At 53.6% G+C, this 27225-nt stretch overlaps 1 protein-coding gene across 5 annotated transcripts in view; it reads left to right on the top strand.

The window, feature by feature from the left end:
• Window positions 1-27225, top strand: part of TNIP1 (TNFAIP3 interacting protein 1) — a 48749-nt gene that overhangs the window by 1946 nt on the left and 19578 nt on the right. For 2 of the 5 annotated variants that reach the window (XM_045815370.2, XM_045815374.2), the window contains exons 1-6: window positions 3560-3748; window positions 18174-18345; window positions 19525-19659; window positions 21016-21101; window positions 22435-22518; window positions 25092-25283. In XM_045815370.2, coding sequence (XP_045671326.1) covers window positions 18210-18345; window positions 19525-19659; window positions 21016-21101; window positions 22435-22518; window positions 25092-25283 — 633 coding nt within the window. In that variant the 5' untranslated portion in view covers window positions 3560-3748; window positions 18174-18209. Of the gene's footprint in view, window positions 1-3558; window positions 3749-18173; window positions 18346-19524; window positions 19660-21015; window positions 21102-22434; window positions 22519-25091; window positions 25284-27225 lie in introns of those variants that run through there. The other 3 variants (XM_087867847.1, XM_087867848.1, XM_087867849.1) reach the window with 3 other exon arrangements.

Raw genomic sequence — 27225 nt, forward strand, 5'->3', positions numbered from 1 at the left:
GGGTATCTTAGAGCCGTCCAGCCATCCCTTATGCAGTGATTTGGGAGGTAGATAGAATTCAAAATGCTTCTGGGGCCAAGGGTGGGAAACAGGGACAACACGTTCTGCTCACTTATTTATTTCTTACCAAAAAATACGATTACCTACTACAATTTCAGTCCACATCATGTGCTTGACATGCATTTCTCATTTAACTATCACTAAAATCTTGGTCTCATGTGCACACACCCAACACCAAAAAGCACCTAGAGTCCACCATGGGTTTTAGAGTCCCCAGATTGCCTCAGGCTACGGAGCTGGGAGATGGGATGGAAGGGACCAGGCCGGATTGCTCTTTTCCTAGTTCATTAGCATCTCACCTTGAGTTTCGTTCCCCTGTAGCCAAGACCGCAACTCACAAATTCCCCTAATAGAGGAAGGAGAGCTTGTTGGCTTTGGAAGCTCCTCTTCCCATCAGTGGGGTGTGTGGAAATTGCACTGCTCTGGGAGCAAGGAGCCGTGGGTTCTAGCCCTCAACACTAATCGCAAACTCACTGTGAGACCTCTACAAGTCCCTACCCCTCTCTGGCCCTCACTGGCTTTATCCCTGTGAGAGAAAGCCTGGGTCTGATCCTTCCTAAACGAGCCTTTAAGGACTGGCATTTTGAGCTCTGTCTTACTGGCTGGCATCACTGCATAGCTTAATGCTCAAGAGCGGAAAGAATTAAGGACTCGTTACTGTATAAGACCTTGGGCAGGTCATCTAACACCTCAAAGCCCCAGTTTCATCTGTGAAATGGGGTCACAGTGGTAATGACCTCAGGGTGTTGGGAGATACCCTGTTATGTCAAAGTGCAGACCCAGCACACAGCAAATACTCCATAAATGTTATCTCGTAATGTTTTTAATGTGCCCCCCCCACTCCTTTTTAGGCACTTGATTTAAAGCTCAGTCGGTTATAGGTGAAGTTTTTGGTATGTTTTTTATTTCCCTCCAATGTGGACTTAGGTCTTTGGAGCACCCTTGGTGGAGGTGGTGCCGAGGGAGGGAGTGGCGGGAAGGAGACTGGGAAGCCGCATGCTTTAGAACAAAAACAAATTAAAACAAAACACAGGCCTTTGATTCTCCTCCCAGGTGGGGCTTTCTGCAGGTCCTTGTTGTCACTCTGGAAGAGCAAGAAGTTTCCAGCTCCTGAGTCACTCAGCTCTTGGCTTGGACATCTCTTTCCAGATCTGGGGGTGGCAGGGGGTGCCAGGCTAGGGGAACTATTTCTCACCCTGCCAGGGGTGTCAGGGGCCATAGAAGATGTGGATGGTGACATGGAACTTGGGGAGGGTGCATTCCTGGGTTTAACAGTGAAGTACTCTCCGGTGCCTGCAATCTGTATCTATATGCCACTATCGTTTCTCGAATGCCTACTATGTGCCAAGCTTTGGGCTTTCCTTGCATGAACTTATTTATCCTCATGATCACCTGAGGGGTAAGATACAATTTCCTCCATTTTTCAAGGAGGAACTGAGGCTTAGAGAGACCACCCAGGCAGCAAGTGGTTGAGTAGGTATTAGAACCCAGTTAGTTAAATTTGTAGCCTGTGTTCATAATGAGTGTTGAGTTTCTGTAGGAAAAATCATGACACTGGAAAGACAACATGGTGCAGTGGAAAGAGTACCTATGACTGGAAACCAAGGTCCTGGCTTCCAACCGTGGTGGCATCGCTCAACGGATATGGCTCTGAACAACTCCTTTACCACACTGAGACCTCAGTTTACCTATCTGTCAAATAGGGGATTGCAACCAATTGTCTCTATGGCTTCTAACATGGGGGGAAGTTCTGAATTCAAACTAAGACTTCAAAGGATGGAAGGGGTGGGTGTGGCCATGACTTTGAAGAGGATTTTCTCACACATTGTATAAGTGTTAAGAAAAATTATGCCAAAATAGGGAATCAGGCAAAAAAAAAAAAAAAAAAAGACCACGTGACCTTTTAATGTCATACCAGAGCACTGTCCAACAAGTCCCCCTAGGGGTCATCAGGCACTTTAAGGGATGAAGCCATTTGCCTAACGCTCAAAGGTCAGACAATTTACAAAAACAGCTGACACAAGTTTGGAAGCAAAATGCAGATAGGTGGAGATTTCATTTTTTCAAGTAAATTTCAGTGTTCATGAGAAGACTTGGGTTGAGATTAGGAAGACGGCATTCCAGGAGGAGGCAAATTGGGCACTGTAGACAAACAGCAGGAAGAAAACTGGTTTGGGGAAGCCTAATGGCTAGGGGTGATGCCCGTGAGCCGCTGCTGAACCAGCCCCAGATTCTAATCCCCTGGCCCTTTGGTGACACTCAGAGGTGCTTCGCATTCCCCTCCCCCCAACCCTCTTTAAAATCAAAGTATAGGAGTACTTCTTTTCCTAGTTAAAATGAACCAGAATTAATACTGTTTTGAGAATGTGATAACACTTTTAAAGTAACTAAAGGCATCCCAGAATTTGAAGACACCTTTGAAGTCGCTGAAGTCACAAGGCCTGAAAGGAGAATCCTCCAGTTAGGTTTCTACTTGGGTAGGGTTGTGTGTGCGCGTCTGTTCACAGTGGCAGCTGATTGACAGATCTCTCCTTCTGTAAAATGAGGGCCCGTAGGAAAGAGCTCACCAAGTCCTTTCTGAGGACCAGGGCCTGTCAATGACTAAGTTTTCATCAGTTCCGGAGAAATGAGTCTTTTGCAATAGGTTTTTCATAAAGCTGTATTTACCCCCATTTAAAGAGCTGTCCTTTTTCCCCAGTTTAGGTCCTAAAACTCTCTTAAATAAAACGACGGGCTTAAAAAGAAACTAAAGAAGGTGTTCCCACTGCTAAACCAAGCGGCTCCTTAAGGATTTGGGAAATCCCACAGCTGTTTGGATGATCAGGCTCACAAATAGGTAGACAGGGTGGGAGGCGGACTCTGGATTTGCCCACTGGAGTTTGGGTCTTGGTTTAGCCACTTACTGTCAACTAAACTCTCGGTGCCTGTTATATTAATTTATTTACAGTAAACAAGGGGGTAAACCCATTTCACTAGAGTGGCCCTGAGAAAGAAAGAAAGTAATGCATGCAAAATGCTTACAATGTCTGGGGCAGTAAGTATGCAAAAAATGTTTAGAAGGTCCTTTCAGCTCGAATTTCTGGGAGCTCTGCGAAGTTGTTCCAGAGAGCCCTGGACCTAACTCTGGGGCCCTGAGCTCTAGCTCTGGCTCAGCTCCACATGCTTACGTGCCTTTTGGCAAGTCCCCTCCCTGCTCTGGTCCGCGAGCCCCTGGGCAGCAAGGAAGGGATGGGGGGTGGTCTCTGCGGCTCGTCTCCGCTCTGAAATTCCAGCCTCATCCCGGGCTCGGGGGCTTCCGGCGCCGGGAGTGCGAAAAGGGGCTGTCTAGGCCGCGGAGGTCACCGCCCAAGGGGCTGGCCCGCGGGAGGGGATACCCGTGTCCGCTCTGCCGCTTTTGGCCACTGACCTCCCCGGGCGGCTGCTGTTTACTTCGCTCCGTCCCACCCCCGCGGCCGCGGGCCCGCCCCGAGGGCGTAGCGCGATTGGACGAGCGGCCTGTCAATCACCCGGGACTTTCCCAGGGGTAGGGCGGCCCTGCCCCCGACACTTCCTCGTCCCCGGCGCGGTCCCCCGCCCCGGCCCGGGAGCCCGTGGAGTGCTGGAGGGTCGCGACCGATAACCCGTCCCTAGACCTGGGCCTGGACGCGGAGAGGGGGGGGGCGGTGTGTCCCAGGGTCCCCAACCTCAGGTAAGCCGGCCGGGCGGAGCGGGGATGGGGCGGAAGAGAGTCCGCGACCCAGCCGTTCAGAGCTTCGGGAGTGCGGGGCGCGGAGGAAGGGGATGGTCGGGCCCGGCCGGGTGGCCTGGCCTCCTCGGCGCCTGGGCCCCGGCGCATGGTGTCCCGGCAGCGGTGATTCGGTCGCGGCGAATTCCTAACCCCGCGCGGAGGGCGGTGGGCGCGCCTGCGCACTGCGTGGGCGGGCGCGTCTGGGAACGGCTTGCAGGCGGTGTGCAGGGCGTGCGGACCAGCCGGGTCCGGGGAGTGGGCAGGCGCACGTCTGTTTATAGTGTGCGAGACAGGCTTGGAAGCCGTGTGCGCATGTAATGAGGAAAATAATAATTTATTGGGCGCTTTCCAAGTGCTGATCTAAACCCTTTACGTGTATTAAACTCTTGTAATTGTCACATCTTTCTTTAAAATGAATATTATTATTATCATCATTCCCATTTTACAATTTAGGAAACCGAGGCACCTGGAGATTGGGGTCACACAGCTGGGGAGTTGCAAAGTCAGGATTCGAACCCTGGGATTTGGCCCCAGAGTTCCTGCTGTACAGTTTCTAAGTTTGCACATTGTTGGAGGCAACATTTGTGTGCGTCTGCAGTGCAGGGTAGCTGTAGTGTTTCTGGGAGTGATTTTGGGTGTGGAGTTTCTATGTATGGGTGAGTTTTCCACTGTAGAACATTTGTGTGCGTGCATGCGTGTGTGTGAGATGGTGCCCATGGAAGTGATTACATTGTACTTCATTAATTGTGTGTATGGAGGTGGGCGTGAATTTGGGCGACTGGGTGAGAGATTGTGTTTTGGTTGGGGGTGGTTTGTGGATGATGCAGAAGAATCAGCAACGACTATCCCCACCCCCTTGCAGAATGACAGTACAGAGAAATCTGTGGATTCTGAATGCATCATTTTAATTCCACAGTATCATGAAAATAGAATTTAATCAGCATGTATTTTCCAAACAGCAGGGTATGATAGAGGGGAATTCAGCATCCGATGAGCGGTCAGGAAAGATGGCTGTCAATTTTTTTTTCTTTATTCCTGATCATGGATATTGCATTAGGAGGCTGGAATATTTATTAACACAAAGGCAGAGGAATCTTGTGATGTGGTATTAATATGCTTACAGCAGACAGAACCAAGGCTGTCAAAAACCAAGAGCAGTGATGAAGACAGTGTTCACTTACCTGTGCCAGGCACAGTGCTTTCTATTCAGTATCTCATTTAATCTTTTCAACAAGCCTGGGAGGTAGTCACTAGTAGTAGCCTCAATTTTCAAATGAGGAAATTGAGGCCCACAAAGGTTAAGACTTGGCCAAGACCAGTAAGCCTTGAATAGTATCGCCCTGTTCCTTCTCCACTGACCAAAGTTTCTGTCCTCTCTGTCCTGGGAAAATAATGTAATCAGGAACTGGCCCTTCATGGAAGCACTTGATCACGGCCCCCTGGGAAGCTGTAGTTGTGAGTGTCTTGTATTCTACATACTTCTGTGATCCTGTTTTCCCCCACCCATGGGTGTCCTGGGGGTACAGTGGCTCTCATGCTGAGAGGTGGTACCTGCCCCTATGCCCACACCAGGTCTTTGGGGGCCCCAGGAAGCTGTGGGGTCTGACTCATACCCTTACTCCTGATGCTGCCTGTGAGTTGGGGCCCGGATGTCCTGGGGTGGGTCGGGCCGACCTGGTTTGAGCACCTCACAATTGTCGGAGGTCGTCTGTCTGTCTGTCTGAGTACTCCTGGGTACTGCTGCTGCTTGCCCTGCAGTTGAGCCATGACAGCCTGCTTTTTTTTCCTTCCAACAGGCCAAGCTTGTTCTTGACTTGAGGCCTTTGTATGTACTGTTCCTTCTGCCTGGAACGCCTTTCCCCATTTCTTTACATGGCTGGTTCTTCCTTATCTGTCAAGTCTCAAATGTCACCTCCTTAGAGGGGCCTTCCCTGACCTTTCTATGCAAAGTGGCCCCTTTTTTCACTTTCTGTCATATTACTATTGTGTTTTTGTACGCTCATCATGCTCTGAAATCTCGTTTATTTGCGAATGAGAAAGGATATGTATGAAACTTTGTGTCTAGAATATAATAATGTTTAGTGTTTCCTTGTTCATTGCTTTTCTCTTTTCCTGGAGCCGAAGGATGAGAGCAGGGACCACTCAGTGCATGTGCGTCCCTGATCCTGGAGCAGAGTGTCTGGGGGTAAGGCTCTGCTGGGTTTGTTCCGTGGATGAGTGGAGTAGAAGAAACTAGAATAATGGTGCATTTTACAGATGAGGGAACTGAGGCCTAGAGATGAGAATGCACTTGTCCCAGAAAGGTAGTGGCAACGTCAGGATGAGAACCAGATCTCGCTCCCCAAGGGGATTTTTTTCTTTCTTTCTTACAGTCAGCAAATTTTTCCTGACCGGCCTCGTGCCCAGTGCTTGCAGAGGAGCGCCATGCTTATGTGCATAAGCAATGAGCCTGGCCCTCCAGGAACTTGTAGCGGAATGGGGAGAAATGTGCTCCGAGTGTGACCTGGAAAGCATCGTGTGCCAGCAAGTGCCCGGCATAAGGCTCACTGGAGCGCAGGGCAATTCGGGCCACCAGGTGGTCAGGGGGCTTCTGGGGCAGGAGGAGGCAGCTTCGTGGCCAGGCTGTAGAAAGATGATGAGTGCAGAGTGGGGCTTGAGCGCCTTCTGATACTTAGTAGACTGGGTAGAGGATTTGGGGTAGGGCTCTGCTGGGTTGGGGGAGCTGACCAGCTGGATCAGGAAAAACCCTAAGGTCTTGACTACCGGGCAGAGAAGTTGTGGTTTCTCCCTGTCGGCAGCATCGGGAAGTGATGAGAGCGGTTGGTTGGCAAACGTAGGTGCGCATGTGAAGCGCCTGGGTGGCTTGTTGAACATAGTGGGTGGCTGGGTGGCTGCGTCCCCAGGGGGCTGATCCAGTGCGTGGTGTTCATGCTGCTGCCGCCGGGAACCCTGGTGGAAAGCGTGTGCTTCCGAGTTTGGCGCACCTGAGTGGGCGTGGCCCCTGCCCCCTGGTCTGTAAGGTCCTCTGATGTCAGTGCTGTCTCCTCTGGTGCTGCGAATGGATGGGACAGCACAGGGCCATGCAGGGTAAGCGATCATTCAGTGCCGGCTGCTGATCTTGAGAGTGAGGATAATTGTGAGCGTACTGATGGGCTTTCAGTAGGAGATCGTGGGATTGGTCCAGTTTTCCGTGCTTTGGGATAACTCGCTATTAACCCCTCTGCCACCTATGGACCCTGCTGTGTCCTCTCTGGATGGGTCGTCCTTTGCTCTGGGTCCGACGTCTTTCCATCCCTGTTTGAAACGTGGACACTTACGTGTGGGAGGGGCGCAGAGGACAGCTGGCCCAAATTCCCTCAACAGCATCCAGCACCCCGCAGGTGATCATCCAGTCTCAGCTTGACCCGTGCCCCCAGAGTCAGGGAGTGCTGTACCGAATAGGCAGCCTCTTCCCATGATATGGCCGGTCAGCTTTCGTGGGCCCCCCTGGGTGCAGCGTCTTCCTTTCTCACCTCCATTGTCCCGCCTTGCCCACCTGGCCACTTGGAGGGAGGAAGGGCATGGGGCCGTGCGGTAAGAGAGCGCACAGCTGGTACCTGAAGGCCTAGGTTTGCCTCCCCTCTGTGTCACCGCCACTCTAGGCAGCCTTGGGCAGGTCTTTTTCCTTCTCTGGTTTGGTGTCCCAGCTGCAGCATGAAGGGATTGAACTGGCTGGTGTCTTAGAATGTTCTCTTTCCGCTCTAAAAACTCTGTGGCCCAGTGACCGGGCTGCCCTCTCTCTGGGTCCGTCCATTCCCGAGCTCTTCGCACGGGGCCAGGCCTCTCTGTGCCCACCCTCCCAGCACACTTCTCTGTGCTGCGGCACCCCGGCCTGTCCACAGTGCCTGCTTCTCTTTTCCCTGTCCCTCTTTGAAGGGAGGGTGTCTGGGGCCCCCTGGAGAGTTGCCAGAATGGAGGCACAGGGAAGCAGGGAGAAGGTCCCTTTGTTCTCTGGAGCAGAGCTTCCCAACCTCCAGAGACAGACCCTGGCAGTCACGGTGGCCTGTTAGTTGCAGGAAGTTTTTGATGTTTTTTCCCCCATGACTGGCCCAGGACAGTCACTCTTCCAAAAGGAACAGATGACTGGCCTGAGGAGCAGTGGGCTGTCTGTCCCCACGCAGGGCTGAGCTCTTCTCTCCCCAGGGACCTCACCCTGAAGCTGTCCCCTGTGCCCTTCAACACCTACAGGGTGGACAGACCGGGTGGCCCAGCAGATGTACGCGTGGGGGGGAGGGCAGGGGAGCGGTGGGAGTTGTGTCACCAAGGAGTCATACTCAGAGGCCAGAGCTGGTATTTTTAGGGCGGGCGTGGGGGGTGTCCCATGAGTCAGGGGCCTTTGGTTTGGTCTCCACCCACACTGGAGAGTGCTCGCTCCACTTTCCACTGTCTGACAGGCCATCGTCCTGGGCCTTCATCGTGGCCGGCTTCATCAGTGGTCCAAGGAACCCTGGTCCCTCCACATCCCCACTTCTGCCTCTGCCAGTGCTCTCCCCTCCCCCGGCCCAACCCCTGGGAAGAACAAGAGTCGAAGGATAGCAATACTGACTTTTGGAAAATATGAAGGAATTTCTCAGACACAGAGGGTAACGTGCACACACTGGGCACCCACTCATCTGGCTTCGGAAATAACACATTTTCTGTACTCCTGAAATTTCTCCTGGATCATCCCCTTTCCCTCCCATCTAGAAGTAGCAGGTGTTCTGAAATTAAAGTTTATTCTCTTATATTTCTCTATAGTTTTATTGTAAATACAGGCCTCCTTACACAATATGTAGTACTGTTTTGTATGTTTAAGAATGCCCTGTAAGTGCCACCGAACTGTCTGTATTCTGCAACTTGCTTGTTTTGCTTAGTATTCTATTTGGGAGATTCAGTCATGGTCATATCTCTAGCTGTAGTGCATTCGTTTTCACGGCTCTGTCATATTCCCTGGTATGAACTTGCCCCAATGTATTTATTTGTTTTCATCTTCATTAGGTAGTTTCCAGCCTTTGCTGCTAAAACAAGATGTCTCTGGCTTTTATCTGAGTGGTCTTTCCCCTGTCCAGTTGTCCCCTCCAAGCCATTATGGCTCCTGTTGGGGTGGCCCTTTAAGGTCTCTAGAGAGCTCTGTGGTTCCTAGTTGGTCCTCCCACCATTTCCACAGGGAAGAACAAGGAAAGTGAGGCCAGCTCAAGGTCATGTGGCAAAGGAGCAGAGAGCCAGGATTTGAACTTAATGAGCCCTCCTTCTACGATGTTTAGAGAAGGGGAATTCTTAAAAGTTGTCCTCTTCCCCCTTAGAGGGGGGAGTTACGGGTTTGGAGAAACCCTTCATTGGGTAAACCAGCTTTGGGCATAGTGGGGACTGGGAGACAGAAGGACAGCCAAGTCCTTCATCCCTTTGCCTAAGGGTAGACCCCTTTGTCCCCATAGCTGATAGTTGAGGCACTCCTCCTGGGTAAGTGAGGTCCCAGCTGCTGGGAGGAAAGCAGGCTTCTAGGCGTGGAGTGTGTGCACCTGTGGATCCCAGGAGCTGAGAGGAGGCATGCACGCGGTAGAAGGAAGGTGGGTTGGGGTTGCCGGGGCTGTCTTCCCAGGGAGCCTTTGGCGGCAGGAATTCAGGGTGGGACCAGTGATGTGATGATCAGATGTGGGTTCTGCTTTGTCCCCTGGGAATTGTGCAGCCTTGAGCCAAGCCCTGCACCTGTCGGGGCTCGGCTTCCTTCACAGCAGAACAGGTGTACCTGGTGTGAGGACCCACAGGCAATGGGCGGGGAACTTTGTACTGGTTCCCAGTTGAGAGTGGTTTTCCAAAGACTGCTGCTTCTCTTCCCATCTTTGTCACCTCAACGCCAGCCCTGGCCTTCTTAAGCCAGATCCTTTCTGCTGGGGTCCAGGTTGAAGCTCTTCTCTGCAGTTGCCAACTCTCCATCCACTGACTTTCCTGAGTAGAAGACTTGTTCCCGGACTTTTTCTCCTTGTTGGCGATCAGATCCCGCTCGCGTTGTGTGTCCGTGTGAGGCGGGTACATAATGAGCTCTCACCCCTGCCCATAGCCCTCCAGCCTTATTTGGTGCCAGAACAGCGGGCCTTCCCTATTATTCTGACCTTGTCGAGACACTTACATTTTTAAAACTTATTTTAAAATATCCCCTTTAAAAAAGCTACCATGTAACATCCTCATTGGAGGGAAAAACCCCCCAAACTCAAGCAATACAAAAAGTATAAAGTAAAAAGTGAAAGCTATCTTCTTCTCCCCTGCCCCTGTTCCCACTATATTTTTAAATTAATTTTTTTAATAGAACAGGACTAGATTTCCCCTGTAAAGAGTTTAAATTTTGTAGGTAAAATAAATGTTTCTTTTGTTTCCAGTTCCTGTCCCAGGTCCCTTTCTAGAGCTGTTTACCAGTAACAGTTTGGTGTATATCTTTCCAAACCTTTTCCTGTGCACATTTAAGATTTTATACATATAGAAATGTATGTAGTTGTATGTTTAAAAAAAAGAAGTATCCTGGGCTGCCTGGCTGGCTCAGTCAGAAGAGCATATGGCACTTGGTCTCCAGGTCATAAGTTAGAGCTCCACATTGGGTGTAGAGATTACTAAAATAAATAAATAAACTTAAAAAATAGTATTCTATTATAGTTTTTTATTCTTAATGATATTTTATGGACATCTTTCTATGTCCTTGCACAGCAGTGTGCCCCATTCTTTTTGATGGCTGCATACTATTCCAGTGAGTGACTACACTGTGGTTTATTAAACCAGAGCCTCCCTGGTGGACATTTAGGACATTTTTGCTGTTAAATAGCATGTGGCAATGCACATCTTTGTTCAGCCCCTGTGGGCAGTGACGCAGAGATTTCTAGATTCTTAGGTAGAGGATTACTGATTCAAGCAGTAACCTCCGGCCCTGTAGATAACTGAAACCTCAAGGCATACTTCTGTAAGAGAACTTTGTTCTCAGCTAATCAGGCATGCAGGCAGGTGTTGTCATCATTGAGAAAGGACATTCTTTGCTGTGGGTACCCGAGCTCTAGCAAAAACAGGTGTACACAGGCTACATCAATAGAAACATAATACCTAAAAAAGGTGAGGGTGAAAGTTCCTCTCTTTGGTCAGATAAACCACGCCTGGAGTGTTGTGTCCACTTTCCGGACCTGCTACAGATAGGGTAGGGGTAGAGGGCTGAGGGGGGTGGATAGGGAGTGCTCTGCAAGCCACTCCTTCAAGGAACAGCACAGGGAACACGATCTGATTATCTTCAAGAGAATGTCTTCAGGGCTGAACTGGAGTTGAGGGATATCGCGTTCCTGATTCCAGAACCCTAGAGGGCAGAGTAAGGGAGGGAGAACTGGGAGTAGTCTGATGACAGCCAGTGTTGGCTACCTAAGGGAGGGTCCTTAAGGAGGAATTGGGGTCACTAAAGATGGTCATCTGGAGTCTCTTGGCTCCCCTGGGGAGCGTCCTTGCAGCCTGAGGGTCTAACCCCGGTGACTGCGGGTGATCAGGGGCAGACCGGGACCTGGTTGTACACAAGGCTGGAGATAAGTAGCGGCAGGGGCTGGGAACGTGGGAGTCTGTTCCAGACAGCCGGACGGCAGGACTGGTTTCCTCCCACTGAGCTTCAGCCCGTTGTCTCTCAGGCCGGTGGAGAGGGCAGCAGGGCTGGAGCCTGGCACGCTGAGCCCGAATTCATTGTTCTGCCGCTCACCAGCTGTGTGTTCTTAGGCAAGTGACTTCACCTCTCTGAGTCTGCTTCCTTATCTGAAAAATAGAAATACCACTATCTGGCTGAGAGGAGGTGTCCTTGCTAGAAAACAGGGATAATTTTTAAATGAGGTCATGTGCCTCATGACGCAGCTCGGCGCCTGGCCGATGGCAGCACTTATCTCCCAGCCCTCAGCAGAGGCTCCTTGTCCTTCTTTCGCAGTGTCCTCGCTCATGGCTCTGGTCCACCCCCTTGTCCCCAGGCTGTGGCGTGGAGCCTGGGTGTCGGGGGCTGAGTAGAGGCAGTGGGGCTCCCTCGGAGGGTGAGTCAGCGCAGGGGACGGGAGGCAGGAGGACACAGAGAAGATGCGCGCTGTGAGTGAGGGACACAGTCCGCAAGCTGGGCTGGCACCTGGGTGCATGCTAGGGAGGAGGCGAGGACCCAGCAAAGGGCTGCAGACATCATCTGCGGGTCTCTGACTGTCCTTGGGGGAGGTGAAGGCACCCCGATAGCACTTGCAGGAGAACTCTTGGTTCAGCGAAATCCACTTGGGCGTTTGGGACAGAGCATTAGATTGGAGCTGAGGAGAGCGGCCTTCTCAAGGTCCCGACGGTTACAGAAAGGAGTGATAATAAATTGCAAGTTCTGGAATGTCGGAACTAGAAGGGCCTTAAAGATGGTCTAGTCGATCCTTTATGTTATGTTATTGCCAGGGTTGCAAATACAAACCCCTCCTTTTGGGAAAGTGAGGCCCGCAAGGGGAAGATGTTTGCTCCGGCGGACCCTGCTGGATCCCACAGCTTCTGGACCCAGTTCCTTGGGTCACAGGCTCCGCCCGCAGCCTCCTTATTACTGAATTGTTGCAAAGACCGAGTAAGTCCTTGGCTCATGGCGAGGATGCCAGGGTGGGCTCCTTGATGGATGGCCCTGCTCCGTAGTTCCCCTGATGGTGAAATGGGGTTGGGGGGGTAAGGCCAGAGATCATCATAAAGTGCGAATATGGAGAGATTTTTGCTTTCGTTTGCAAGGTGCTTTCATGACTTCCTGTCATCCCTGGGGGGCACCGCAGGGTATCCCCACCTACAGTTGAGGAAAAGCAGCCTCAGATGCTTCCCAGTGTTTCCAGAGTATGGTTTCTCGGTCCATCGGCTTTTGGGAGCAGCCTCATCACTGGCTGTGGTTGGACCAGCGTCCCTGCTTAACGGCTTTTTGCAGTTACCAGAAATTAAGTGGGTGTCACGACCTTGCTTACTGAGCCGGCGGAGGAACCTAAAAACTCCATTAAAAGAGGGAGTAGATGGGAGTGGGGCAGACTCGGCCCTAAATCCGTGGGGCAGGGTTATGGGGCTGCCCCAACCTTTTACTGAGAACCCACTGCGTGCCAGGCATTTAACTAGGTGCTATACACACATCAGTATTACTTCGGAAATTTTATTAGTATAAAATGAATGTGTTTCTTGTTGAGTAAATCAAGTAATCAGGAAGTAAAAAGTAGAAAGTGAGAGCTCTGTTCCCACTGTACACATATCGTTGCATTTGATTTCATTATCTGACAGCAGGCGGGTTCTCTCATTCTCCCAGTTTTGTAGCAGAGGCAGCGGAAGCTCAGAGAGGGCGCGCAGCCTCCAGGGGCGGACAGGGCTGGGACGGGGGAAGGGTGGACACCGGTCAGGCCCCCAGGTGCAGCCCAGGGGCGGGGCTCCTGCTCAGGGGCGTGTGCTTGCCCCCAAGTGCCCCTTTCGATGTTGTGCTGTGTGCCTCACCTGCTTACCCCAACGCCCTGCATTGCGCCGGGACCCTTCCTTCCTGACTCTGTGGCTGTACCATGCTGAGCACGTCGGATCTCCTCTCTTTCCTTGCTTTGCTGCTGCCTCCTGAGGCTTGGGTCTCCGTGGATCCTTAGGCCAGCATGACACCATCACCTGGTTTCTCTCTAGTCCGGACTCCTCCCTTTGCACACGAGGGAACCGATGTGGAGAGAGTGGACAGGCTTGCCCATGGCCATGAAAGGCAGCAGAGTAGATGCCAGCACCTTCTGACTTTCTGACCTGGGCCTTCTTTCCCAGAGACTGCTTCCCTTCAGCCCTCTGTTAGCCCCTCCCACTGGCATCCCCAGCAGCCCCTGCCTCTGCCTGGGGAGGTGGCCGTTGGCTACCTCCTGGGACCTCCTGGGACCTCCTGACTCCCGGTACCAGAGATCTGCTCAGACTTTTCCCTCTGGAGCAAGGAGAACTTCATTTCCCCCAGCGTGCAGCCAGTGCCCAGTGGCCTTAGTTTGAGCTCACTAACGTTCCCAAGTGGGCCTCAGTGTCCTCGTCTGTCCAACAGACATAGCTCTGCCTTCTTCCCAAGACTGTTATGTCAATCAGTTGGAAAAAACGAAGCTTGGGAGGATACTGGGTATTTTGCAGATGTTACGGGCTATGTAAACTCCTCTCCTTTGGAGGGCCAGGGAGCCCCCCTCCTGGCCCCAGCACGCGGCTGATCACGAGACAGTATCCGATGGGCCAGAGCTCTTCAATGCGGGAGCGGGGATAGAAGTTCAGTTCCAGCTCTAGCCTCTTTCAAATCTTTTCTTCTCAGATGAGGTTGTGACCTGGGCTTACGCTCCTGCCCCCCTCCCACCCCCTCAGCTGCTCTCCTGTCACTTTGTCACGCCACCTCCTCTCTGGGGCTGGTGGCTCCTTCAGGTTCAGCAGTATCATTTCCATCCTCACGCTCTGTGGTCGCCGCCTGGCCTCCCGTCTGTCTGGGCCCCTTTCTTCCCCAAACTGCGCCTTTCTGGTTCCAGCGGGTCCCGCTCTGGCCACCTGTCAGCTGAGCTCTCGTCTAGGGGGGAGGTCTGAGTGGTTGCTCCTTATTACTGGCTGTTTCTAGGTTCCGAAGATGGCTTGGGGTCCCGCTGCAGGGTGAGGGGGTAGCTGCCGATGCGTAGCTGCTGGCTCCAGGCCCAGCTGGCCACGGATTCTGGCCAGGTCCCGTGAGAACGTGGGATGGGGTCTCTGCTTTGCAGTGATCTTAGTGCAGGAGCGGAAACGGAGGGCGAGGGCAGTGGGCAGACTGGAGAGAGACCAAGGACCTTCTGGTCCCACTCCATCCTGACATGTTGGGTGACTTGGTCTTCAGGTCTGGGCCCTGACTCGTTGCCCTCACACCGTGAGGGAGAGTCAGTTGAGCTGATGCCCTGGTTGCCTGGGCACCGACCTCAGGTACTGCCTCGAGTAGAGCCTGGGGTCCACACCTCCTTCCCCCTCCACACACACTCTGCTGTCCGTGACGAGCTGAGACGAGCCGAGAGGAGCTGTCCGCCTAGGAGGCAGGAGAGTGGCGCAGCCCCTCCCTCAGAGGGCCTCTGGATGCCTGCTAATGGGTCATCCTGTTGCCCTTGGAGATTCCCTTCCAGCTCTGTCATCCTGGGAATGATTCCCCTTTTCAGGAAACATTCTAGAAACTATACTGACAGGAGGAGAGTTCCTGTCTGCCCGGCAGTCATCCTGGAACTGCCGCTGACCATCTGGGCGTGAGGTCAGCAGGACGTGGAAATTCCCCATTTCTCTTTTTGTGTTTCTTCCCTCCAGAAGTCCAGGCCCTCCCCTGGGTGGCTCCCCTGAGCTCCAGAGAGGGTTTTCTCACATCGGGCTGCTTTGTGTGGGGTTCTGTTGGCCTACTGCCTGCCAGCCTGTTCTCTTGCCTTGCCCCCGCTCTGCCTACAAGGCCGGAATCAGGGGGAGTAGCCCTGTTTGCTCCTTCCTTGGCTTTCTTGAACCCCCTTCCATGTCAGCTCCCCAATGCTGAGGGAGAACCTGAGCATCACACAGTTTGGAGGACATGGAGATGGGGTTTCAGTTCCTGTACCCTACATCCTGCTCTGTCGTTTGGCCATGTGTCTGTTGTTCTGGCCCTGGTTCCAGAAGTACATGGGTGTCCAGAGTACCACTGGTTGGTGGGTCACAGCCAGGGTCTCGGAATGCTTTCACATGGCCTCTCAGGAGGCAGAGGCAGGTCATAGGCTCCTTTGGTCCTTCAGTCTCTCCGATTAAAGGCTTACGGAAGCTGTGTTCCGGGCCACTCTGAAGATACACTGGCGGACAAGGTAGACTTGGCCCTGCTCTTAGGGAGCTCCTGGTCTACTGGGCAAGCCAGCTGTAGAGTACAAAACATACCCACACCATCACGTAATGTCAGCTGTGAGTTCTGTTCAGGGCGAGTGTAGAGAGGTGAGCAGGACCTAGGACACGTGGGTCCACTTATCACCAAAAGCAGCTACAAGCCTCTTCCAGCCTTCTGTCTCCCTATTTGGGAGCTCCGTTCAGTTCTCAGTCATGGCTTCCAAGCGCCAGACCTATGCTGGTGCCAGATGAGCAGAGCACGCTCCCCCCCTTCCAGGACCTTCTCAGTCAAATGTGCAAGTGCTTACGCTGGTCACATACACGGCACCCTGGGCAGTAAGTTTTGCTGGAGAGGCGCATGAGGAGTGGGGAGCGCAGAGGAAGGCCTCCCCGCCCCCCACGTCTACCAACATTTGGAGCACCTTGCGATAGGCCAGTCATCGTGCTGAGTTCTTTATCCGCACTGCCTCATACTTTAGTGATCTTCGGTGCTTGAACTGCTCTGCTGTGTAACTTTGACCTTTTCAAGTTGAAAACAAGTCCCCCCTAAACTAAGTGATGACTTTTGTGTTGGGCGTGTGGGCAGCTGTCCTTTGCTTCTGTGGGGCCCAGCTGGGCGTGGGTGCCTCTCGAAGTGTGTGTTCATCTTCTGCTTCTCCGTCTTTGGGGGACGGGTCCCACTCACCAGAACTCTGTGTTTCGTTCTGGCCCACGTCATTCTGTGGTAAAATGGGCCCTCGGGGCAAAATCTTTGTTATTTCTTGTGCCGCAAGGTGGGGGAGATGCCCAGAAGGTACGTGATGGCTGGGCAGGTGTTACCCCGCAGGCTGGAACTCGCTCTCCGCCCCTCGGGCCTGAGTCCTGTTGGGGGTGTGGGGCCAATGTAGCAGGGGGTTAATTTAACTCACTTGCTTAGGCAGAACTGGATTTGCATCTTGACTCTCTGAGGTAATCCTGGCTGTGTTACTTCACCTCACGAAGCCTCCCTCACACAATGAGGATAATGCAGTTTGTCTCGTAGGGTTGTTGCAGGGCTTAACGGAGATAATGTCCCCGGAGCGAGTGGGGCTGGCATGATTAGTCCCGATTAATGAATAGGGCTGCCGTTATTAATCCTCCTTCTCTTTTCTCTCAGTGAGCGCTGTGTGGGTGCTCAAAGGGCCTTTGAGGATTCCGGACTGAAACATTTGTTTTGCCCTGGGGGTGGTGATCTTGGAAGGGTGGTTTTGGGGCCCCCGGTGGAGCCCTCTGGGAGCTCTTTCCTGTCGGCTAGCTCTTTGCCGGGCTGGAAACTGGATCAGTTTTTCAGCCTCCGGGCCTTTGCACTTAACTCTCCTCTCTGCCAAAAATACTCTTCCCTCAGATGGCTAGTTCCCTCAGCCCCTTCGGGTCTTTGCTAAAATGCCTCCTTCTCTGTGAGGTCTTTCCTGACGGCTCCACTTAAAATTAAAGTCCCTACCTCATGCTTCCCCGCTTGACTTTTGTCCAGAGATGTTTTCGTCACCGCTAATACCATGTTTATCAACCTTTCTGTCATCTGTCTATCTTGGCCACTAGAATGTGAGCCCCATGAGGACTTCTTGTCTGTCTTATTAGCTGATCATTTCCCGGCACCCGGCCTGGTACCTAGCACAGAGTAGATGACCAGGAAATGCCTGCTGAGTGAATGAATGGACGAAGGACGTTTCTATACTCAGTTACAGAACTGAAATTCTGAAATCACTTTGCACGGCGCTGTCAAACGAAATAAAGCAGACGAAATTGAACAGATGGGTGCAAAACCCTGGCTGCATGAGTAGATAGTGGTTGGATGGAAAATTCATCTGTTCATTAGAACTGGAAGGGACAGACCGTACGTGATACGGGACTGAAGGACGAGGGTGACAGTGTCAATTAGTATATTAAATATTAGTCAGGGTTTTTTCTTCTTCTTCTTTCTTTTAGAGAAGAGAACGTACCTATAAATGAAGCTTGGGATTGGATTGACTTGCTTATCCCTTAGGGCCCAGGCGTCTTACTCTGAAGATCACTGATTTAGTGTAAGACTTTCATTTCCCCTCAGTGTGGGGAAGGGACTGCCCGCGATCCCGCGGTGAGTTAATGGCAAGACCGTTGATTCATTCACTAAGTGCTCACTGGGCACTCACTTTATAGCTGTACCAAGCTGGGCGCTGGGGCCACAGCGAGGCAGGGTCCCTGTCCTTCTGGAGCCCACTGACAGGACGTGAACTCAGGCTGTTTGACTCCCAAGTCCCTTGCTCTTTCCTGTACCGCACTGGTACCTCAAGTGGATTGCTGTTCCAAGTGAGGCCAGCAGTGCCGTGAGACTGCTTAAAGAGACTGATGCCAGTCTGGGCTTGTCTCTTAATAGAGACACAGCGTCCAGCTCAAAGGAGGCGACCGTGCTGCTCTGCTGTCCTGTGGCCAGACCAGCCTCAAGCGCTGTGTTCTCTCCCGGGTGATGGGGACCGCCTTCCGGGGGCGTTGATGGACTAGGACGCATCAATGGCCTGGCCAGCCCCCTCATGTACTGCTGTTGTCCTTACAGCCAGGTGGGCGCCACGGCAGGGGTTGAGCCACCCTCATGGAAGGGAGAGGACCATACCGGATCTACGACCCTGGGGGCGGCGTGCCTCTGGGAGAGGCTTCCGCAGCTTTTGAGCGCCTAGTGGAGGAGAATTCCCGACTGAAGGAAAAAATGCAAGGGATAAAGATGTTAGGTAACACAGAGCCTGCGCTCTCCCTGCAAGCCTCCTCCCCGCAGCCTGCCGTGCCAGCTGGCATATGCCTCCACCCAAGTCATCCCTCTGCCCCTCCTGGCCCCGCGCTGGCTCCTGCCTCCCAGCCCTGTCTTTGTGCACTTCCATAGCATGAGGCCAGCATCCCCGGCCCCGATTCTCCAGCACCCCAGCATCATGATGGCAGGACTCAGAATACCCGAGGGACCTAGAGGGAGGCGTGGGGTGGGGGAGGGAGGAGGAGCTGGAAGGTCCAATTTGTGCACATGGAAACAGAATGGCCTCGTCTTCTGGGAGCACCAGAAATGGGAGAGCAGGCCTCACCAGGACCACAAGGGCATGGTCCCCAAGTGTTGGAGCAGGGAGCTGAGCTTGGCTTGAAGCAAAGTGGGAATAGGTCCTTGATTTCTCTTGTCCTGGCTTTTGCTCGAGCTGTCCCCGTTGCCTGGAGCAGGCCCGCTTACCTCCCCATAACTGAACCGACCCAGATGCCATCTCTTCCTCTGTGTGAAGGATTCACTGATACCCTGTCCAGAAGAGTCTGTTTGCTCTCCACACCCCTAGAACTCTCCCTTTGCTTTGCTGCCACCTTCTCTGGCCTTAGGCTTTGGCGGTGAGCATAGGTCCCTGATTTTCCAACTGCTTACTCCTTGCTTGGCAGATGTCTGCTTGGAATGGCAGATTAGGGAAGGGGGAGTGGAGTTTCCCATTCTCCACTTGTAGAAGGAAAACTGAGGCCCAGAGGGGTAGTGGTATTACCAAAGGTCTCCTCCCTTCAGGCAGCCCCTGACTGGGGGGTGTAAGCTGTGGGTAGCCCCCAGGGGCCATGATGGCTGGTCTCAGAGAGCCCCTGGCTTTCTGTAGAGTCCCTGGCCAGTTATGGCAGGAGTGGGGCAGGAGGACAGTGCCTGGAGACCAGGAGTTTGTTCTTGGCTCCCCTCTACCCTGTTTTCCCTGATTGCGGGGCCCCTTCTTTACCTGGCCCGTCTCTGCTTGGGGGCTGGAATGGTGTGTGTGATGCTTAGCCCACAGGGTGATGGTGGGGGCACAGTCCAGGGCCTCCAGCATCAGGAGTCACACAGAAGCAGGCTTAGGGGTGTGGGGCTGGGAGAACAGGTGCACTAAGCTGAGTCACTCCTTTGCTCCCCGTCGTCTCCCCAGGGGAGCTTTTGGAAGAGTCCCAGATGGAAGCATCGAGACTGCGGCAGAAGGCAGAGGAGCTGGTCAAGGACAGCGAGCTGCTCCCACCACCATCTCCCTCTTTGGCCTCCTTCGACCACCTGGCTGAGCTCACAGGTAGGAGGGGGGTCTAGGTGGACCTCTGCCTTTTCCCAGACTCCTAACTCTCTAGATCCTGAATGGTGGTCTCCCTTCTCATTTGGAAACCCACATCTCCTCCATTGATCCTGAGGCCACAGACCCTCCTCCTAGTCCACTTTTGTCTACAGCGTCCCTCAGAAGGTCAGACGTGGAAGGGACCTCAAAATAATTCTGTCCAAAAGTGGCTGGTGACTCAGCACTGCTGAGGCCCTGGCAGACACTAGTGATGGCTCCCAGTCCCCTGCACCCAGCACGTGGCCTCGGGATCTGTAGCAGCATATGTATTCAGCAGACCTTTAATGAGCAGCTGCTGTGGGCCAGGCGTAGAGTTCCAGGCAGCTACTTCAAGTCGCTCAGAGTGGGCACGTGGGTCCGAAGCTCTCTGGGCTGGCCCCACTTTTTCCATTCTACCACGGGGGAAGCTGAAGCCTATGGAAGAATCTGGATTTCCTGTTAGCCTGCTGCAGTGTATTTCAGGTGTAAGGTACACACGCTGTCTCTTAAAGGAAAGCGTTGACTATGAGGAAGGCTTGCAGTCCTAAGCGGAGTCACCCTGCAATCCTCAGCATGTTGCCGAGTACAGGGCAAGGTTGGGGACAAGGGGAGCAAAGGTCCCCACACATGAGGCTCAGGTGCCTTCTGCTGCAGCCCGCCTCTAGTCTTTGCCCAGGCCCGTGTGCCAGTCTTCCGCTGGCTGGTGGTTACATTTGCTGAATGGACACATGGAGGAAAGCGATGAGCCCAGAGTCCACGGCGCTGTGGTCAGTGGGGACTTCCAGCCTCCACTGGTCCGCTCAGCAGTGATTTCGGAGTCCCAGCTTGGCGCTGGGCCCACCCCCCGAGTGAGATGTGCAGCCACTCTCCAGCAGCTGCAGGAGGTCAGAGGGAGAGACGAGACTGCGTCTTGATTTTGCCAGGGCTGGCTGTGTGACTGTGGGCCGGTTGGTGACCTTTCCCTGTCTCCTGTTTCCTTACTTGAAAATGGACATACAGAGCTGTCCCGAGAATTGGCTGAGAGGATAAATATAAAAATACTTTGTCAATCATAAAGTGTCCCCCTTGTCATCACTGAGGCAGGTCCAGGGTAGCGAGGAGCAGAGACCACCTTGGGATTTTCCCAGCAAGTCCAAAGATGATGATCTCTCTGTCCAGGTTCTGTCCCCATCATTCCAGTCATTTCCCTAGGCTACTGGCCCTGATGGGACCACCTCCCATTTTCCCAGACTTGTGTAGGGAATGCTGAGAACTCTTGGCCTGGGCTGTCCTCAAGGGCGTGGTATCTGGGCTTTCCCCCTTTTCCTGCTGCTTATCCATGTGTTCTCAATTCCCCAGGAAAGGATGCAGGTGGCCCAGCACCGCCCACTGACCCTGCACACCCCAGCGACAAACCGGGGCCGGTCCAAAAACCTCCATCCAGCGTAAGTTACATTTGGAGTCATGGCTGAAAGTTGCCTGGACCTCAAGGGCCCATTGGCAGATACGAGAACTTGGAGAGAGACGGTTGAGGTCAAAAAACTTGGGCTTTGACTTGCTAGGTGATACCGGGCAAGTTGATCTCTGTCTCCCTGGGGCCTCGGTTTCCCTGTTTTCAAATGAAGGTCATAGTTAACACTTAACCAGGAAGACCCTGGGATGCACAGGGCGTTCCTCCCGTCTACTGAGTTGCATAATGCCTAGCGTGTGTTGACCGAGCACAGTGCTGGGATAGAAGTAACCTGGAACTCACATTCTCCAAGGGGTCTTAGAAAGTGTCTTCTCCAGATTTGCCACGAGAAGTTTCTTGGTATCCTAGGACTGGAAGGGACCCTAGTGGTCGTACTGTGTAGGGTCTTCCTCCTACCAATGAGATCTAGAGAGGGAAAAGCTTTTTGTTGCAAGGTCGCACAGACCACTGGGGAAGTGGAGGTGAAAGGGAGGCTTTCCAAGGCAGGGCTGAGATCCAGAGCTGGGTTCTTGGTGGCCAAGAGGCTCAGCCGAAGCTGAGTGCAGAGATCCTTCCACGTGTCTGCCCATATTCCTGGGACGAGGGAAGGCTGGAATAGTCCTTGGAGACCAGATTTAATAGCAATCCCAGAGCCAGCGTCCTGGTTGAGAGGAACCACTGGCCTATCCATTGGTTGCACAACCAGTACATTCTACTTGGTATGGCTGAGAGGTGTGAATAGTTTGGAAGTCCTTGGCCACCCTGCGTTTGGGTGAATCCTGAAAGTCTCTCCAAATTTGTTGACGTATCCTCGGGACTTACTGCGGTCCACTCCTCTGGGATCTCTGGAACTGGCTTGGCAAGGCTGGCACGGGACTGCCTTGGTGGTGGCCATACTAGCTGCTGTCTGTGTTGCCTGCTTTTGCATGAACTAACGACGTGCCCTCAGTTTTCTCATCTGTCCAAAGGGGATATAACCCTCTGACCTCTCTGGAGGTTGCTTTGAGAAATAATGGAATCTGTGAAAACATTTTAAAAGTGCAAGGCCTAAAGTGCTGCAGTTCAAGGTCACTGGTCCGACATCCCTGTTTTACAGACGAGGAAACTGGCCAAGGAGGGGAAAGTGACCTCAGATCACACAGTAGGGTGCGGGCAGACCCGCTGGGAATCCTGCTCTGCGGTCTCACAGGAAGTGATATGGAATTGCCCTGTGAGCTCAGCCTCTGTGCAGAGGGGCTGCCCGGATGAATCGCGGCTCTGTCACGAGGCTCCAGAGGAGGGGCGAGGTGTTTTTCTCTCAGGCAGTCCCTAACTCCCTTTCTGTACAGGGCACCTCCTCTGAATTTGAAGTGGTCCCCGCCGAGGAGCAGACTTCTCCCCCAGCGAGCAGCGGCCACGCCAGAAGCACAACGGTGAGTGGATGGCGGGTCCCCAGTTCATCCCACGTCTCCTCTCTGTTTCAGTCACCTGGCCCTGGTGGAGAGGCACAGGATCCGCTCAGATCCCTTGGGCACTCTGGAGTCACTTGGGGATACACGAGGGGCCGGAGCAGGGGGTGCTTCTCGCTCACATATGCAAATCCCTGGCTGGTGACTTCCCCGACTGGGGCCATACAGGCACGCGGCCATTGAGAAAGCCTGGGCACGCTGCCAGCCCTGCTGGTCTCGGCCTTGTGCTGGGCACCGACACACACTATGACTCAGCTTTCGGGCCTGTGGGCTCCTAGCCGGGGTGGAGTAGAAAGGGCCAGAGAAGCCCAGAACAGCTTGAGGCAGGTGATCCTTTTGTGCAGGCTCTCTGTTCCTCCCGGGCTCCCCTTCGGGGTGCGCGCACGCACACACACACACAGACACACACACTGCCACCTACACACTCCTCCAGCTCTGGGGGTGTCTACCCAGCATTCTCGTTCCATACCTTACCCTACTTGCTGCCTTTATTCCAACTGTGTCCTCCTCTGCTCTCTTAGAATGGCAGACCTAGTGGAGAACCATTGCAAAAAGTCTAGAACGTTCTTCAAAAGTCTTTAAGTCCTGTCCTCTTCTCCTTCTCCCTCCGTGTCCACTTTGAGATATTTTGGTGAGATTTTTTGGTGGTTATGAGGCAGTAAGTGGCCTGACTCTTCCCTGTGGTCTCTATTTCCTCCTCCTACTAAGGACTGGGGGACAGATGTTGCTCCTTAGTTCACTGGTGGCATGTTGTATCTGTCAGTCCCCCAGTGCAATGTCCCCCAAGGGATCATCTGGCTTACACTAGCACACCCTCAGTGACGGTTCCTCACCCTCTCGGGCAGGTCTGAGCATCAGAAAGGTTCTGCTCTATCCCCGAAGGCTCTGAGATGCTGGTCAAGGAGAAGAGACACTGGGGCGCCTGGGTGGCGCAGTCGTTAAGCGTCTGCCTTCAGCTCAGGGTGTGATCCCAGCGTTCTGGGATCGAGCCCCGCATCAGGCTCCTCCACTGGAGCCTGCTTCTTCCTCTCCCACTCCCCCTGCTTGTGTTCCCTCTCTCGCTGGCTATCTCTCTCTCTCTCAAATAAATAAATAAAATCTTAAAAAAAAAAAAAAGGAGAAGAGACGCCGCCCCTGCTCAGAGAGTATTTCACTCTATGACCTTGGACCAGTAGTTCCATCTTGTTAATAAGTTCCTCCTTAGCCCCACCCTGTGCCTAGGCTGCCTCCCTGCCACCTGGGAGCTTGCAGGCTAGTGGGAGAAATCGTAGCGATGAAGCAGTTCATGAGCCTTAAATAGAGCAGCATTCACCACCTCAAGCCCTTTGTGGGAAGAGGCAGTGGGGGGATGAATGCAGAATTGAAGAAGCAGCTCTCCTATTAGGATAAGGTGCTAACAATATTATGTAAGCGTCTGCTGAACGCCCCGTGTGGCTGTAGGGCATTTCCAGGCGGCAGAGTGCAGAGACAAGGTTTCTCAGTGTGGCAGGGCACTGGATCACGAGTCAGAAGCCTGCGTTCCAGTCCTGGCTCTGCCACTGACTCACTGGGCGACTTCAGGCAAGTTCCTTCTGCCCGTACTATGGTTTCTCAGCCTGAGCCCTGAGGCTTCCCATGGCGTTGACATCTGTGACTTCCATAAATGTTTAGGGGAGGCTGCTAGAGGAGCTGAAACGTGGGCAGGGCTGGGAAGGGTGGGCAGAGGGGATACTTCGGGAATGAAGACTGAGGAGGCACGGGGCCTGGTGCATGAAGGCTCGGGCAGGGGGAAGGTGGGGCCTCAGATACCCTGCAGGGGAGCCGGGCTCAATGCAGTGAGCTATAAGGTACCAGTGAGGATCCTTGGACATGGTGTTGGCATAACTAAGGCACCATTGTCTTTGGTACGAATGTTCTAGACAGAGGAGAGGTGGCTAAAGATAGACTGATTGATTATTGAGATGGGACTATGTTGCCCCCAGTTTGCTTCATTTCTTACATACTCCACTAGACTGGGACTCTCTGAACCCTCTGTTTTGACTCTTGGGTTCTCTGAGGAGTCGATGAATGCTTGGACCGTTCCCCGGAAGACACACCTGTAGACATAAAAGTCAGGCAGCTTTGGTCTTTGCATGGCTCCCGGGTCAGAAGTCCCTGAACCAGGGACTCAGTGCTCAATAGAGTGACCCCCTCTCCTTTGCTTGCAGCTTTCACATGGCAGCTCACCCTTGTAGGAACCCCGTGAGGTAGAGGGGAAGGGAGGAGTGTGTGTACCTTCAGTAGAGGAGGATTCGGGGGCCTGGTGGACGAGTGGTTTACCCACAGACGCTCAGGGAGGCCCAGGGTGTGGGAGGAAGGTGGCCCTGCTGCTATTAAGCCAGCCTGCGGCCTGGGAGTCCCAGGTCCTGCCCCATGAGTCAGCCCCAGACAGGGAACCTGTGTAACTAGAGAATTTCCCTGGGCTGAGCGGGGCTCAGGGGGAAACTGAGTCACGGGCACGGGGAAGCCGAGGGAGAATGGCGGTGACGAGTGGTCCGTGTGCCCTTCCCTCCCGCCAGGCCTTGGGCCCCCCGCCCCACGAGGACAGCAACCTGATGCTGCACCTGCAGCGGCTAGAGACCACGCTGAGCGTGTGCGCCGAGGAGCCGGACCGCAGCCAGCTCTTCACGCACCTGGGCCGCATGGCCCTCGAGTTCAACCGGCTGGCCTCCAAAGTGCACAAGAATGAGCAGCGCACCTCCATCCTGCAGGTGAGGGCGGCTGGGAGGAGGGCCGGGGATGGCAGGTGTGCTCCCCCCCCGCACCTCCCCCCGCTCTTCCTGGGAAGCCAGGGGTACCACAGGCACCTCGGCGGGTGGTGTTGGGGGCTGACTCCGGACTTACCGTTCAGGGTGGGGAGCAAGGTAAGGAAGTCGTGGGAAGGCACGAGGAAGAGGAAGGAAATTGGAACATGTGGGTGGGCGATGCAAATCTCATGGTTGGGGATACCACCGGGGCGTGGGTGTGGGCAGGTCGGCAGCAGCCCTGCCTCTCGGAGTTGGAAGAATTGGGATTCAGACCGCAGTCTGTCATGTGCTAAATCCCATGCTCGAAGCCTCATCCTCACCTCCCTCTCAACCCTCCCTGCACCATGGGAGTGAAGTCAGATTCCTTCCTAGGCCAGGCCAGGCCTTGGACTAGAATAGAATGGTCCTCGGTTCTAGTAGTGGCTTTTTTTTTCCCCTGTATGATAATGGACAGGTCACTTATCCTCTCTGTCCTGCACCGTCCCTCTCAATAACATGGAGTCGGGAATGCCTCCCTCATGGGATTGCTGTATTAATGAAGCACCCAGGGAGGCCTCAAACATAGCAAGTGGTCACTGTTAGGGTTTTGTGGGGATCGGTCGTCCGCACTGAGCAGGGGATCTTAGCCTCAAGGGCCTTGGGTAGGGAAGGATTCTGAGATGGCGAAGCTGAGGCTCTAAGAGGACCCGAGTGCCTGTCACCTTAGTGACAAAGTATAACTTGAAGTCTCCTTCCTCCCTCTGGGCCAGTTACCATCCTGTCACTGATCTGTGATCTCATTCGTGTCAGCAGACATTCAAGATGGTCCCGTTGATGGGGGGGTGGCGGGGGAGTCTGCTGTGTGTGACCTTGGGAAGGGCTGGACCGACAAGAGCAGGAGGGGCGTCTGGGCTGGAGACAGACGTGAGGAGAGAGGTGCGGGGCAGAGGACTCCAGGGAGAACGCAGGACTCCCATCCCACTGTGAGGGAGGTGCGCGTGGAGGGGAGCGACTGGAGCACCCTGTGAGGGTCTGGGGGGGCCAGGCTGAGGGAGACGTCTTTCTGCTATCACAGAGGCTTAGAGGTGTCCGAACCGAGCTCTGGGGAGCTGAAGATGGTGCGCTGCGTGCGGTGAGATCACTTTGAGTGTCAGCGGTTTGGCTTTGAAATTGACGCCAGGCCTCGTAAAAGAGGGTCCTGCCTACCTCTAGCATTTTTTGTGTAGCAAGCTCCTGTGTGCGTTGCCTTCTTGGCTCTTAGCATAGTTTGTAATAAGTTTATCTTATTGGGTGGCTTATCTACTCTGTGTATGATTTTTTTCCCTGCGCCCCCTGCTAGAATATACAAGGCGGGACAGGTGCCTTACGTGTCATACTCACCGCTGGATCCCAGCGTCCAGCGCTTAGCAGGTGTTTTGTGCACATTTTTGAGTGAGTGATTTTGAATGAATGATCAAATGACCTCACAGGTAAGCTCTCTTGGTCCCTTTAATGGAAGGTGATGACCTTGGTGACCTCCTCCCTCCATCGGCTGTTTTGTGCCCGGGGCATTTGCCCAGAGACTCAGAGGAAACAGCCCTCTGGACTGGCAGGTAGACAGTGCACGAGTCCTCGTCCCAGCGAGTCCTCGTCCCAGCCTTCCCTTAGTGATCGGGAGCAGGACATTCTGTTCCCACCCAGGGCCATGGCATCCTGGGTATTTGCCCAGCCTGTGGGTGGAGGCACATTAACCCAGTTCCTCCTCATTGATTCATTGATTTGTTTCTTTGTTCACTCAACAAACACTGTCAAAGGCAGGTATGGCGCAAGGCCTCTGCTAGACACCAGACCAGTTACGGTAGTTTTCCGTCCTCTCGGCCTCGGATCCCTGGTGTCCCACCAGCCTCCATTTCCAGGCTGTCTCCTCCATGCAGCCTTCCCGGGTCTC

The sequence above is a fragment of the Ursus americanus genome, chromosome 15 (assembly GCF_024610735.1).
Source record: "Ursus americanus isolate L20-20 chromosome 15, mUrsAme1.1.p, whole genome shotgun sequence".
NCBI lineage: Eukaryota > Metazoa > Chordata > Mammalia > Carnivora > Ursidae > Ursus > Ursus americanus.